This window comes from Mustela nivalis (genome assembly GCF_964662115.1).
Source record: "Mustela nivalis genome assembly, chromosome: 12".
Lineage (NCBI taxonomy): Eukaryota > Metazoa > Chordata > Mammalia > Carnivora > Mustelidae > Mustela > Mustela nivalis.
The window spans coordinates 46,748,261-46,764,420 of NC_139031.1; the positions used below are offsets into that span (position 1 = coordinate 46,748,261).

Genomic DNA, 16,160 nt, shown 5'->3' on the forward strand with positions numbered 1-16,160 from the left:
GTCCATCAATGGACACTTGGGCTGCTTCCATAATTTAGCTATTGTAAATAATGCTGCTATAAACATAGGGGTGCATGTATCCTTTTGAATTTGTGTTTTTGTATATTTGGGTAAATATCCAGTAGCACAATTATTAGATTGTATGGTACTTTTAATTTTTTGAGGAACCTCCGTGCTGTTTTCCATAGTGGCTGCACCATTTTGCATTCCCACCAACAGTTCATAAGGGTTCCCTTTTCTCCACATCCTCACCAACATTTGTTTCTTGTGTGTTTAGCCATTCTGATAGGTGTGAGGTGATATGTCATTTGGTTTGCATTTCCCTGATGAGTGATGTTGAGTGTTTCTAATTTTTAATTTCCTACTTATTTCCTGTATTGGTTGCATCAATTTACATCCCCACCAATAGTGCACATGGGTTCCCTTTTCCCTCCATGTCTTCACCAACTCCTGTTATTTCTTATCTTTTTTATTAGCTAGCTGTTCTAACAAGTGTGGGGTGATACTCCATTGTGGTTTTCATTTGCATTTCCCTCATGATTAATGACGCTGAGCACCTTTTCATGTACCTATCGGCCATTAGGGCATCTTCTTTGGAAAAATGTCTATTTAGATCCTCTGTCCATTTTTAATTGGATTGTTGTTTTACTGCGACTGAATTGTAATGAGTTCCTTATATATTTTGGATATTAACCCCTTATCAGATATATGGTTTGTAAATATCTTTTCCCATTCATTAGGTTGCCTTTTCATTTTGTTGATGGTTTCCTTTGCTGTGCAGAATTTAGTTAGTTGGATGTAGTTCTGCTTATTCTTCCTTTTGTGGTTTTGCTTTTTGGTGTCATACCCAAAAAAATCATTGCCAAAACCAGCGATAAGGAACTTTCCACCTATCTTATCTTCTAGGATTTTTATGGTTTCAGGTCTTACATTCAAGTCTTTAATCCATTTTGAAGTAATTTTTGTGTGTGGTATTGACCTCCATTTTTGTCTGGTTGACCTAAACCTTAACTGCTGAAATCATTCCTGATTTTCCCAGGCAGAGGAATTTCTCAAGAATTATAAATATATAATTTCTTGTCCAAATTAGGATATTTGTGAGAGTGAAAAGGGGTGCTATTAATTATTAAACTTGGACAATAGATAATAGCTTGGGCTGTCCCAAGCAAACCAAGATATATGGTCACCTTAGTGTGAGAACATAATTTTCCTTGGTTCTCTGAAGTTCTGCATGTCTTATGAACATTGCCATTGCCAGTCTTTTGTTCAGGACTGCTTTTTCAAGATTGTCAGTATGGCAAACAACCTCAGAAGAGGGTATCTCTCTCTGGAGTAGAAAGACAAGATTGAGAGTTCTAAATTTAGAGTTCCTCTTCTTTAGCACATTCTACTCTGTGTGCAGGTGTCTCCTGGCCCTTCTTGTGTAATCCTGTGGGAATTGGGACTTGAAGAACTGGCTCAAGAAAATGATCCTCTCGTTACTGCTTTTTCTGTGTGTAATAAACTGTCCTTTGTCTTTAATCGAGGAGCCTTGTGTCTACTGCTAACCTCCATGAAATTGTGGCATGCTGACTTGTTTGTTTGCTAATAGGGTAAGTTTCAAACCCTTCACATTTATTGCCAGACTGTTTTAATGAGTCAGATTAACTATGTAATTACCATAATGAATAATTAAGTTATTAAAAGTAAGTTATAATTTTATCTCAATGTACCATTTAATTATTTAGTTTTATTGTAAATTGATTTCTTAAAACTTTATAGCCTATTTTGAACTCAAAATGATAGAATTCTTTTTCCTAGCATAATGATCCACACTTTTAGGGAATATATGTTTGTTTTTTTTTTCTGGTGTGAACATGGTTAGATTTATTATTATTTTTATAAACAGCTGTGTTGAGATTTAATTCATATACCATGCAATTCACCTATTTACAGTGTAAAGTTCAGTAGTGTTTAGTCCAAGAAGCATGTAACTTGGTATAATAAGAAGCATGTAGGGGCGCCTGGGTGGCTCAGTGGGTTAAGCCGCTGCCTTCGGCTCAGGTCATGATCTCAGGGTCTTGGGATCGAGTCCCACATCGGGCTCTCTGTTCAGCGGGGAGCCTGCTTCCTCCTCTCTCTCTGCCTGCCTCTCTGTCTACTTGTGATCTCTCTCTGTCAAATAAATAAATAAAAATCTTTAAAAAAAAAAAAAGAAGTATGTAATAAGATGTGCCAAATTCCAAATTTCCCTTTCTTCTATCCTAACTTAGCCCATGTTTTTTTTTTTTTTTTTTACACCTTTTGAATGTTCCTTAACCTTTTTAAAGTATTTCAGGAGTGAGACACTCTTACAGGCCATAGAATTTTAAGGTGGCAGATAATTGGAAAGAGATATACAATGCACCCTAATGATAACATTTAGCACTTAGGGAAAGCTTTAAGAACACCAGTTGATTTGCACAGTACCTCCTGTGAAGCAGTAAGTAGCACTTTCTCTACTTTCATAGTGAGAAAATGTACCGACAGAAGCTAGTTGGTTTTCCTGCTATTAAAGCTAGTGAGATCTGAACACAAATTAATCTCTCCTGTATTCAAAGTTCTGAAACTGGCCCATTCATGATATTTTATTTGAGAGTCCTTGGAAAAGGTATATTTTTTAGACTATGTGTCTTGCATGCATTCATAATATGTATTTGTTTTGCAAAGCATATTATTGAATTTCCCTTATCTACAAGATAGAAATCCTTTTATTGACCAAATGCTTTGAATTAAATAATCTTTCATAGCAATCACAAAAATTATTGTCCTAAGCAGTAGACCTGTGTGACAAACTATTTTAATCATAAGAAAATGAGTTGGGGTCAAATATTAGTTTGTGTTAGTTTAAGGATAAGTAGTTAATGTTACTATTTTATTCCCTTTTTTTCCCCCCTTTTTAAAGTAAGCTCCACATGTACACCAGTGCAGGGCTTGAATTCATGACCCTGAAATCAAGAGTCACATGCTTAACCAACTGAGCCACCCAGGGACCTCTATTTTACTTATAGCTAAGTTTAATATGCTGAAATATTGGAACTTTCCATATCAAAATAATGCAAAGCTCATTTACTATCAGTTTGATTTCTAAATAAATAATTTCTGAATTGTCTGTTTTGGAGTGGTAATGAATTGTGCTAAACTATTTCTTTCTCTATCTGATTCTCCTTGCATTCATGAGAATGTCTTATTGGAAGATGATATGAAATTGTGACTAGAACAAAGCCAAAGGACTTTGAAGAGTGTGCCCTTGACCTCAAGTCCTTCCACATATAAACTAAGCTAATTAGCTGCAGTGCTGTTGCAGTATGGTACAACTTGGCAATTGCTTCTCAGTAAGTCAATTATGTTATTGTGTCACTGGTTTAACATTTATTGTGCATTTATTATGTGCAGGCAATGTGCTAGATACTGAAAGTAGGAAGTAAAAGAAACAAACTTTATGTTCTTGGGGCACCTGTGTGGCTCAGTGGGTTAAGCCTCTGCCTTCGGCCTGGGTCATGATCCCAGGGTCCTGGGATTGGGCCCCGCATTGGACTCTCTGCTCAACAGGGAGCCTGCTTCTGCCTCTCTCTCTGCCTGCCTCTTTGTCTACTTGTGATCTCTTTCTCTGTGTCAAATAAATAAACAAAATCTTAAAAAAAAAGAGAAACATACTTCTTATTCTTGAAAGAACTAGATGATTGTCTATAGCTAGCAAGTAATTTCGAAATTCCTTAGTTGTGAATCAAAATATAAGACTTCATCCACTAACCATATTTTTATATAAAAACTTATATATTTTTGTATAAAAACTTTTAAAAGGTTCCAATGCATATTCATGGACCAAATAGCCAGTGTTCCCTAGGAATGAGCAACCTTGTCAGCTCATTACTGTTTCTCCTATTAGTGCACTGGGAACATGTATGTGCCAAGGACGTGGTGTGTTTTGACAGAAAGGAGCTGGTCTAGCTTCATGGCATTTTGTTTCTTCTTAAAATAACATCACTAGCAGCTCTTATCTTCGACCCGATTTGGGCATTTAATAAGGCATTTGGATCAGTTAGATGTGAGTGGACAAGTTCAATAAAAAAGCATATTAATATGCACCTGGGTGGCTCAGTTGGTTGAATGTCTGTCTTCGGCTCAGATCATGATCCCAGGGTGCTAGGATTGAGCCCCGCAGTGACCTCCCTGCTAGTGTAGAGCCTCCTTCTCCATCTCTTGCTCCCCCTGCTTGTTCGTGCACCTTCTCTCTTGCTCTCAGATAAATAAGTAAAATCTTAAAAAAGAAGAAAAAAAGAAGTACATATTAGATTAACTTGGGAAAGAACAATGACAATGGCCAATAGAACAGTTCTTAATTCAAGTGTTCTAAATGGAAGATTTAGGCTTGGAAGAAACTCAAGGTTTTGACCTCTTTTCTTTCTCAGTAAAAACTGCTTTCTGTGTAAGTTAAATCAGTATACATGTTACTAGAAAGAGAATGGGAATTACAAACTTCTCTAAGAGATGTGCTTTAAAAAATACATGAAAAATACCTGAAAATGAGAAACGAATATTTTGAATTTTGTATTTAAGGTAACATAAATTGCTTATGTTCAAAATGTGACTTTATGGATTTCTGGCCAAATGAAAGGAAATACTTTCTTTTTCTTCCTTAAAAATTTTTTTTTTCCTGGGCGCCTGGGTGGCTCAGTGGGTTAAGCCGATGCCTTCGGCTCAGGTCATGATCTCAGGGTCCTGGGATCAAGTCCCGCATCGGGCTCTCTGCTCAGCGGGGATCCTGCTTCCTCCTCTCTCTCTGCCTACTTGTGATCTCTCTCTGTCAAATAAATAAATAAAATCTTAAAAAAAAATTTTTTTTTTTCCTGGTAGGAAACGTTCAGTAGCCTGAAGTACAGTTGAAAAATTTGTTAACCTTAGCATCTGATGGTGACCTAGAAAAGTACTTAAACTTGCTGAAACATGGGCAAAGATGATTCTCGCAAACAAAACAATTTTATTTAAGAAGGTAAGATTCAGAAGTAAAAGGAAAAGTTAGCTCCAGATTCTGAAATAAGCTAAAGATAACATCAGCATTTATGACTCACCTATAGAGCTAGAAGACAGGTCCACAGTGGTTGACAACATATCTGAATAACAAAAGGGGAAGGAGTGACCTTTTTGTATTCACTGGTTAAAGTTATTGGGTTTGTTTTGAGTACAGGCAGAACAGATCTGGTTAATTTTTTCTTGTTTGTCTAACAAGCTGTTTACAGTATAACATAGCCTAATTTAATTGGTTTATTTACATTTAAAAAAATGACCAATCTCAATGCCTATATATACAATAATGAAGTAATAGAATCTAAGGATGTAATATTTATAACTTTTATGTAGCTATTTTATGCAGTTTATATACCTTTTAAACTACTGTTCAAAGTTGATTTTACTTTTTCTTTTCAAAGTGATATGTACTTATGCAATATTTAGAAAATAAAATTTAGAAAATAAAACAAGAAATAAAAACACTCAGTAAACATTTACTCTCAAATAGCCATAATTAGTATTTTCGTATACTTCCTTCTCATCAATTTTTTTGGTGAGTAGATGTTTCCTTTTTATATACTTGTCAAATTAGATGTATAATTTTGGTATTCATTTTTTAAAACAGTTCACATATTTTATTATTTTTTAAGATTTTATGTTATTTATTTGAGAGAGCACGAGCGTGTACACTTGAGAGCAGGAGGGGCAGAAGAGGAGGGAGGGAGAAAATCCCAGGCCGATTTTATCTTGTGTTCGAGCCCCACTCAGTGCTCAATCTCAGGACCCTGAGATCATGACCTAAACTGAAACTAAGAGTTTCAGATACTTAACCAACTGAGCTACCCAGACTCCTTATCTATATATTTTTAAAGTAACCTCTACACCCAACATGGGCCTGAAATTCACTACTTCAAGATCAAGAGCTACATGCTCTACTGGCTGAGCCTGCCAAGTGCCCCTCTTTAATACCACATCTTAAACATTTCTCATGTTGTTGGCTATTGTATCATCTTTTAAAATAATTTTCATGATTTAAAAATGGTATATAATGTTTTATTGAGATACTGTGCAGCAATTTACTCAGCCATTTTATTTTATTGGGTATTAAAATTATTTCAATTTTTTTTTACCATAGTAAATAATATTTGAACAGTGTTTTAAAAATTATTCTATGTGGGGGCATCTGGGTGGTTCAGTCAGTTAAGCATCTGCCTTCGGCTCAGTCATGATCCCAGGGCCTGGGATAGAGACTCACATCAGGCTGGGTGGGAAGCCTGCTTCTCCCCTGTGGTAGTGGTGGGGGGCGGGTTGCTCTCTTGCTCTCAAATAAATAAATAAAATCTTTAAAAAACTTTTAAATTATTCTGTGTTCACAGTTTTTCCTTGAGATTTATATCTAAAAGTATAATTAGTGAGTAGGAAAAAAAATGAAAAAAATTAAAGCTCTTGATAAATACTATCAAATTGCTTCCCAAAGAATATATAGCACTTAAAAAAATGCTTTCACATTTATTAACTAACTGGGTGGCATAGCAAACTACAGTTAGGAAGGACAGATATTGTTATGCACATTTGCTAGATGAGGAAATTGAGGTACATAAAGTGTGAATGTCTCAGCCAAATTCATCTACATGATCATTAACTGAGTTTGAACTGGGTGTTATGGGAAATACAAAATGAAGAAACTCAAAATTGAGTTGAAGAAATAGATGTAGATGCCAATAACTTTAAAACAAAGTGATATGGGAACAGCTGCAGAAGATGTTAGAAGGGCAGTGAATGAATGCCCAGAGTATGGACTTGCACTTGGTTGTGCAAGGCTGGAAATAATATTCATGAGGCATGGTGTGGAGATAAGGGGGAGATGGAAAGTTGAGGCAGGGTATTCCAGACAGGGCAACCAAACAGATGAGGAGAGACTGCAAGAGGTGATATATATATATATATTTTTTAAGATTTTTATCCATTCATTTGACAGACAGAGATCACAAGTAGGCAGAGAGGCAGGCAGAGAGAGAGGAGGAAGCAGGCTCCCCGCTGAGCAGAGAGCCCGATGTGGGACTCGATCCCAGGACCCTGAGATCATGACCTGAGCCGAAGGCAGCGGCTTAACCCACTGAGCCACCCAGGTGCCCCTGCAAGAGGTGATATTTAAAGAATTATTTTTAGGGGCACCTGGGTGGCTTAGTCATTAAGCATCTGCCTTCAGTTCAGGTCATGATCTCAGGGTCCTGGGATCGAGCCCGGCATTGGGCTTCCTGCTCAGTGGGAAGCCTGCTTCTCCTTCTCCCCCTTGCCTTGCTTCTGTTCCCTCTCTTGCTGTGTCTATCTCTGTCAAATAAATAAATAAAATCTTTAAAAAAAAAGAATAATTTTTAGCAAAATAAGCAATAACTTTTTTGTTTTAAATATACTTACTCTTGGGGTGTCTGGGTGGCTCAGACACCTGCCTTTGACTCAGGTCGTGATCTCAGGATCCTAGGATTGAGCCCTGCATCAGGCTGTCTGTTCAGTGGGGAGCCTGCTTCCCCCTCTCTCTCTGCCTGCCTCTCTGCCTGCTTGTGATCTCTCTGTCAAATGAATAAATAAAATCTTAAAAATATATATACGGGGGCACCTGGGTGGCTCAGTGGGTTAAGCCTCTGCCTTCGGCTCAGGTCATGATTCCAGGGTCCTGGGATCGAGCCCCACATCAGGCTCTCTGCGCTGCAGGGAGCCTGCTTCCTTTTCTCTCTCTGCCTGCCACTCTGCCTACTTGTGATCTCTGTCAGATAAATAAAGAAAAAATCTTAAAAAAAAAAAAATATATATATATATATATATACGTATTTCTTCTTAGGCTCTATTAAGAGGATGTTGCTAAAAATATTATTTTACCTTATCCTGTTGTTGGCTTTTAGTCAAGCACAAAGTGTTAATATGTGATGATATCTTATTTTTAAAATTTATTTATTTATTATCATAAGATACCTAGGAATAAACCTAACCAAAGAGGTAATGGATCTGTACTCTGAAAGCTATAGAATAATTATGAAAGAAACTGAGGAGACACAAAGAAATGGAAAAACATTCCATGCTCATGGATTAGAAGAACAAATATTAAAATATTATTAAAATGTCTATGCTACCCAGAGAAATACACACATTCAGTGAAATTCCTATCAAAATATGTCAACAGAGCTGGAATAAATAATCTTAAAATTTGTGTGGAACTGTGAAAGACCCGGAATAGCCAGAGAAAAGATGAAAAGGAAAACCAAAGCTGGTGGCATCACAATTCTGGACTTCAAGGTATATTACAAACCTGTAATCATCAAGATAGTATGATACTGGTAGAAAAACAGACACGCAGATCAATGGAACAGAATAGAGAACCCAGGAATGGACCCTCAACTCTATGGTCAACTAATCTTCAATAAAGCAGAAAAGAATATCCAATGGAAAAAAGTTTCTTCAACAAATGATGTTGGGAAAATTGGATAGCCGTGTGTAGAAGAATGAAACTGGACCGTTTTCTTTCACTATATATAAAGATAAACTCAAAATAAATGAAGTACCTAAATGAGAGACAGGAATCCATCAAAATCTTTGAGGAGAACATAGGTAGCCACCTTTGAACTCGGCTGCAGCAAGTTCTTGCTAGACATGTCTCCAAAGGCAAGGGAAACAAAAGCAAAAATGAACTATTGGGACTTCATCAAGATAAAAAGCTTTTGTACAGCAAAGGAAACAACAGACAAAACCAAAAGAAAACCTACAGAATGGGAGAAGATATTTGCAAATGTCTTAACAGAGAAAGGGCTAGTATCCAAGATTTATAAAAAAAGTATCAAACTCAACACCCAAAAACCAAATAATCCAATTAAGAAATGGGCAGAAGATATGGACAGACATTTTTCCAAAGAAGTCATACAAATGTCCAATAGACACATGAAAAAATGCTCAATATCACTTGGCATCAGGGAAATACAAATCAAAACCACAGTGAGATACCATCTTACACCTGTCAGAATGGCTAAAATTAACAAGTCAGGAAACAACAAACATTGGAGAGGATTCAGAGAGAGGGGAACCCTCTTACACTTACAGCCACTCTTGAAAACAGTGTGGAGGTTCCTCAAGAAGTTGAAAATAGAGCTATCCTATGACCCAGGAATTGCACTACTAGGTATTTACCCTAAAGATAACAGATGTAGTGATCTGAAGGAGCACCTGTACCCCCGTGTTTATAGCAGCAGTGTCCACAACAGCCAAACAATGGGAAGAGCCCAGATGTCCATTGACAGATAAATGGATAAAGAGGATGTGGTGTATATTCACAATGGTATATTATTTGGCTATCAAAAATTGAAATCTTACCATTTACAATGACCCGAATGGAACTAGAGGGTATTATGCTAAATGAATTAAGTTAATCAGAGAAAGACAATTATCATATGATTTCACTCATATGTAGAATTTAAGAAACAGAACAGGTGATCATAGGGGAAGTGAGGGAAAATAAAAAAAGATGAAGTCAGAGAGGGAGATAAACCATAAGAGACCATTAATTTCAAGAAACAAACTGAGGGTTGCTGGAGGGAATGGGGGTGAGAGGATGGGGTGGCTGGGTGATGGACACTGGGGGGGCCAATGACATGTTGAGCGCTGGGTGTTATATGCAACTGAAGAATAACTGAACTCTACCTCCGAAACTAATGATATACTGTATGTTAATTCATTAAATTTAAATAAAATAAAAACTTGAAAGTTATTTATTATTGAAATATAATTGGTATACAATGCTATTTTAATTTCAGGTGTAGAACATACTGATTTGACAATTCTGTACAATACTTGGTTCTCCCCACAATAAGTACGGTCACCATCTTGCACTATGCAACACTATTATACTATTATTGACATATTCCCTATGCCACACCTCTCATTTCTGTGACATTTATTTCATAACTGGAAGTTTGTATCTCTTAATCTCCTTCTTATCCTCCCACTAACCTTCTCCTGACAACCATCAGTTTGTTCTCTGTAGTTAAGCGTCTGTTTTTTGTTTGTTTATTTGTTCTGTCTCTTATGTGGAATATGTCTTTCTCTGACTTATTTCACTTAGCATAATACCTTCTGGGTCCATCCTTGTTGTCATAAATGGCCAGATCTTGCTTTTCCTTTTTGTGGTTGAGTAATATTCCATCGTGTTTATATACCACATCCTCTTTATCATTCATCCATTGAGGGACATTGTTGCTTCCCTATCTTGGCTCTTTTTTCCTCTTTTTTTTGAGAGAGTGAGAGAGAGAGCTGGGAGAGGGGCAGAGAGTGAATCTTTTTTTTTCTTTAGTTTAATAACATTTTAAAATATTTCTTTTTAATTTTTAATTTCTTGATTTTTAAATATTTTTCTTTTAATTTTTAAAATTTCTTTTCAGTGTTCCAAAGAAAGTGTATCTTAAGCAGGCTCCAAGCTCAGCACAGAGCCTGACGTGGGGCTTGACCTCATGACCCTGAGATCATGACCCAAGCCGAAGTCGGGAATGGGTGCCCAGCCAACTGAGCCACCCAGGCGCCCCTATCTGGGCTCTTATAAACAGGGCTGCAGTAAGCATAGGAGTGCATATATCTTTTCAAATTAGTGTTTTTGTTTTCTTGGGTAAAGACCCAGTAGTAGAATTATTGGATCATGTGGCTATATCATTTGCAAATACCTTTTCCCATTCATAAGGTTGCCTTTTTGTTTTGTTGATGGTTTCCTTTGCACTGCAAGAGTTTTTATTTTGGTGTAGTCCCAATAGTTTATTTTTGTTTTTGTTTTCCTTGCCTGAGGAGACATATCTATAAATACATTTTAAGACCAATGTCCAAGAGATTGTTGCATGTGTTTTCCTTCAGGAGTTTTATGGTTTCTTGGATTAAAGATACATTTAGGTCTTTAATCTATTTTAAGTTTATTGTTGTATATGGTGTAAGAAAGTGCTCCTGTTTTATTCTTTGGATGTAGCTGTCCAGTTTTCCCAACACCATTTATTGAAAAAACGATCTTTTCTCCATTGTATATATTTGCCTCCTTTGTCATTGAATAATTGAGCATGTAAGCATGGGCTTATTTCTGGGAGATACTTTTCTTTAAAAATAAATATCTCAAGATTGCTTTTATCATGTTTATTAATTGACACCTAAGCATGGTGCTCAAATACTGGGCTATTTTGGCTAGTGGATGGCCAACTCTTATGTTTTGAGCCACCTAAAGACTTTTCTGGAGGGACCTGAAAGGCAGACAATCACTAGTACAGTGTGTGTTCACAGCAGCTCCAGGCCTAACAAGCACTGTCAGGCGGCAGGGTCTTTCAGCTGTTCGTTTTGCTGAAGGCAGATAATTTATGCTGTATCCCACAGCACAGATCAAGTACGTAAAACCAGAGAGGAATGTTAATGGAAAATGTTACAAATTCTTAAAGTGACAGAGTTTTAAATATTTAACTGATTTAAAGAGGTTGTAATATTATCAGATAATGTGAAAATTTGAAAGTATTTAAAGATAAATGAAAGAACTTTGTAAGAGTGAATGAATGCAGTGTATTTGATTTAAAACATAAGGCAGAGTCTGCCACATAGTAGGCATTCAGAAATGTTTCTTGACTTAATAAAGGAATGGGTATGTTTATGTTTTTTGATGTGCTTAATATACATTTTTATTTTTATTTATTTTTTAAAATTACAGTTTAATATACAATGTTATATTAGTTTAAGGTATACAATATAGTGATTCAGCACTTCCATATATCACTCGGTGCTCATCACAACAGCTTAATATACATTTTAAAATTTTGCTACTACTGAACCGGCAAACTTTTAAATATGTAGAGTGAGTTATTATTAAGGCTGATACATCGAAGAGCAAATGTGTTGCTTTATTTTTGCTAGAATTTTTGAGACATTTGCCTTATTGCTTTTATGTCAATGAGTTAATTATAAAATACAATACAATACAATACAATACACAAATATGGCAGAATATTAACCATGGCTCTCAAGGACAATTCAGATTTTTTAATTACCTCAGATATATTTTCTGCTTACTTTAGTTAAACCACAATAATGAGAATCAGATTATATGGTAGACCAATCTAAAAGTATTCTGATCCCTGGGTAACTTACTTCCTAGGAACCATTAATACATTGTCTTAGAAGAGAAAGTTCTTTCTGATGAGAGCAAGAACTGATTCCAATATTTTGGGGTGCCTGGATGACTCAGTTGGTTAAGTGTCCTACTCTTGATCTCAGCTCAGGTCTTGATCTCAAGGTTGTGGGTTCAAGTTCCATGTTGGGCATGGAGCCTACCTAAGAAAAACAAACAAAACAAAAAAACAATGGAGATATCCGATAGACAGTATATTTTGCTTACTCTACTCAGAGGTGGATTCTAAATGTAATTAACAAACAACACTCTTTTTTTGCAGTGAAGAAAACAATAATAGCTATCAATTATTAAGCACTTTTCATGGGTCAGGGATTGTACCAAGAGTTGTAATAAGATATGTGCAGCCTCATTTTATCCTTCCTCCAACATTATGAGGTAGACACTATTATTATCACCCTCATTTTACAAATGTGGAACAGAAGCATAAAGTTTATGTTGCTTGTGTGACGTCACAGAGTTAGGGAGAGGTGAAGCGGGGATCCAAATCTAGTTCTGATTCCAGGTATTTAGTAACTAGGGTTTGCTGCCTCTTCAAACAGGTGTTCAACGTGTTATCTACAATAGCTCATGAAGCAGAGACACTTGAAACTTTACTCTGTTGCCAGTGAACATGCAAGTTCTGCTCTTACATTTGATGCTGCAGGAAAGTTTTCACTCTTTTACTCTGACTTCCTAGGCCTGTGGAATGAAGGTAGGCTAAAAAACTTGCCTTTTGAAACAATGCCATAATAGTGAACATTTACTGGCTGCCTTCTGTGTGCTTTTTAAAAGAGATTTTATTTATTTATTTATTTATTTACTTATTTGTCAGAGAGAGAGAGAGAGAGAACACAAGCAGGGGGAGCAGCACAGGGAGAAGCAGGCTCCCCACTGAACAAGGAGCCCCATGTGGGGCTTGATCCCAGGACCCAATCCCAGGACCCTGGGATCATGACCTGAGCTGTGGGCAGATGCTTAACCAACTGACAAGGCACTTTTTTTTTTTTTTAGCTTTTATTTATTTATTTGACAGAGATCACAAGTAGGCAGAGAGGCAGGCAGAGAGGGAGGGGAAGCAGGCTCCCTGCTGAGCAGAGAGCCCAATGCAGGGCTTGATCCCAGGACCGTGAGACCATGACCTGAGCTGAAGGCAGGTGCGTAACCCACTGAGCCACCCAGGCGCCCCAACAAGGCACTTTCTAATTGCTGTATAAACATTATTTTATTTAATCGTTGCAGCAGTATCTTAGGGAGGGTACTATCATTGGCCCCCATTTTATAGATTAGGAAACTGAAGCTTAACAAAGTTAAGTACATTACCGATGGTGAGCAACTCAGAATCACAGAAGTTAAGTCCAGAAGCAGAGGAGTTGGGATTTGAACCCATGTGGTTTGACCAACAATCAGCTTTTACTTACCTGCCTCACTCTACTGCTTTCCTAAATCACAAGCAGTGGGCCTGTCTCGGAACAGGTTCAGACACCACTTCCCCTCCCCCGTGAAGCATGCCTCACGCTGACATTCCTGGTCCAAGTAAGAAGGTTGCGAGAGGCAGGAGCCCATAGAACATTGCTCTGAGCTCAATCAGGCCTCCACATGTTGGAATGTTCTATATGGATTTTTTATTTTCTCATGGCTAGAACATTGACACCCTTCACAGTTCCCCTGAGGGAGGACAAACTTTTTTCTGACATGTGAGCCTCTCTCTCTTTGCAGTTGGAGGGTGTGGACTGCATCTGTCTTGGGCAGCTTCTCCTCTCTCTCTCTCTCTCTCTCTCTCTCTCTCAGCTTACCAGCTGAAATGCCCCAAGCGCTTGCCTGCTTCTTTCGTTTTCCCCACTATTTCCCACAGGTTTTTTTTTTTTTTCCTTCCAAAGGTAAAACATAGATCTTTCTGTTTTATGTTACACCAGCTGTCTGGTTTGCCCCCTTCACCTCCTACCACCAATTGGAGCAAATGGAAAGGAACACATTTGCTAAAATGGGACTGACCCAGGCGGCCCACCCCTGATGGCTCAGTGGGTACCCTCTGCAGGGGAGACAGTGTGAGTTTTTGTAATCTTGCTATTCACCCTGGGAGGTCTTTTAAGGGCTGGGGACCTAGGGATGTTTTTCTATGAGGCCTTCTTTTTTTTCTTTTTCCCCCCACCTAGGTTTGATCTTGCATTCCACTGCTAAATAAGATAACACACTAATATCCGCTATGGAACTTTACAGTTTACAAACTTCTTTTTTATTCAGTCTCTCATTTAACCTTTATAACCACCCAGTGGTAAGTATTATTCACACACTGAGGAATGAGAAAACTGGTTGGAGAGATTAAGTTGTTTGTTCAAGATCATGAAGCCCAAGATCTTTTGCCAGGAATCTCTGGTCCTTTGTACTATATGATGTTACAGTAGCTTTTTTTTTTTTTTTTTTTTTTTTTAAGAAGCATGATCATCAAGTTGAGTGAAACCCTGAGAGATGCTTTGTACCATGGAAAGTCTTTGTAGTGGAGAGCATTTTGGAATGTGGAGGTCAGCACAGTGCCCAGGCCTTAGCAGGTGTTCAGAAAATTGCTGCACTAAGCTAGTCAGACATTGTCACTAACTTGCAGTATGCAGTTTAGCTTCAGGCAACCTTTTTTAACCTCCTTTGCCCCTTTATTCTTTATCTGCCCTGACGGTCTCAGAGGGTTATTGTCAGCATCAAATAAGATATATATATAGCTTTACAGAGGGATATAGAAATGTTAAGAATTATCTTTATGCCACTATTTAAAATCTGAATTTCTCTGGCAAACTCCATACTTTGCATTTCCTTTATGAGTACCTTTCTTTGGGATGATCTTGTCTCAGAAGCTCTGTGGGAGTATTTTAGTGACTAATTACATATTTCTTTCAAAAAGAAATAAAGAAGAAAAGGAGAGGGGGAAAAAAAAAAGAACAAGGCTTAACAGGAAGGGTATTCGTCCAGGGAGGCAGCACTTTTAAATAAAGATAAACAACAAGACAGTTAAGAGAAGGTAAAATAGCAAACATTACGCAGTTCTTAGTGTGAGTTGGGCCATGTTTTCCACGCTTCTTGGGTATTAATTAATCCTCGCTGTGACCTTTTGAGCACTGTCCAGATGATGAAATAAGGACTTAAATAATGTGCACAGACTGTGCATCCACTCAATGGTAGGGCAGGTATTGGGGCTGGTCAGTTGGTCAGGGCTCAGGCCTTCATGCTTCACCTTCTGCCTTTGGAATCAGAGGTACGGAAACAGCACATAGGATGTCTTTTGTAAATTTAGGAAGGAGCGTTCGATCCTGCTATAACTTAATTCCTCTTCAAAATACTTTTGCTCACTTTTAAAAGACAGATGCAAATTGGTAAAGGCATAGGACTTGTAAATAAATAGTAATTTGGAGGTCTTTTAGTCTGTTCTTCAACCAGAATCAGTTGTAGCTTCTTTCACTGATACTTTTCTAAATTTTATTTCTCTGTTTCCTGAACTTATTCTTATTCTTATGCCTTAACTTAGTCTCTCCACCAAACTAGAGTGCCAGGAGCCTAACCATGAGACTTTCTTAGTATTTACTCTTTTTCTTTTCTTTTTTTTTTTTTTTGCTTCCTTGCACCAAATAAAGCTACTATTTCTTTTTAAATGTTTAAATAGTCAATATAATAATATAGTTCAGAAATAAATGAAAAAATGTAAGAAGGTCCTTCCCACTCTCCTATCCTTCATCATGCCTGTTTTCCACACACTTAACTCCAATAATCAGTGTTAAGTTTTCAGCATATCTTTTCAGAGTTTCTTATGAATGCAGAAGCACCTTTGAATGTTTTTCAACCTTTTTAATGAGAAAGGTAATACTATTTTTATCTTCCTTCTTTACTTAATATGTCTTGGAAATCTTTACATGTTAGTACTTAAAGGACATCTTTATTTCCTTCCTTCCAGCTTTCCTTTCCCCCTTCCTTCCTTCTT

At 37.2% G+C, this 16,160-nt stretch overlaps 1 protein-coding gene across 9 annotated transcripts in view; it reads left to right on the plus strand.

Annotated features, from left to right (window-relative positions):
• LOC309845359 (uncharacterized protein) overlaps positions 1-16,160 on the plus strand; it is a 151,568-nt gene that overhangs the window by 35,924 nt on the left and 99,484 nt on the right. For 4 of the 9 annotated variants that reach the window (XR_014301230.1, XR_014301232.1, XR_014301233.1 and 1 more), the window contains exons 6-7: positions 1,527-1,592; positions 3,200-3,353. The exons of 1 other annotated variant lie outside the window; for it this stretch is intronic. Coding sequence is in view for 2 of the 8 variants with exons in the window: in XM_082693209.1 (XP_082549335.1) it covers positions 1,527-1,572 (46 nt within the window). In the remaining 6 variants the exon portion in view is untranslated. Of the gene's footprint in view, positions 1-1,526; positions 1,593-3,199; positions 3,437-8,206; positions 8,543-16,160 lie in introns of those variants that run through there. 4 more of the 9 variants (XR_014301235.1, XM_082693209.1, XM_082693208.1 and 1 more) reach the window with 4 other exon arrangements.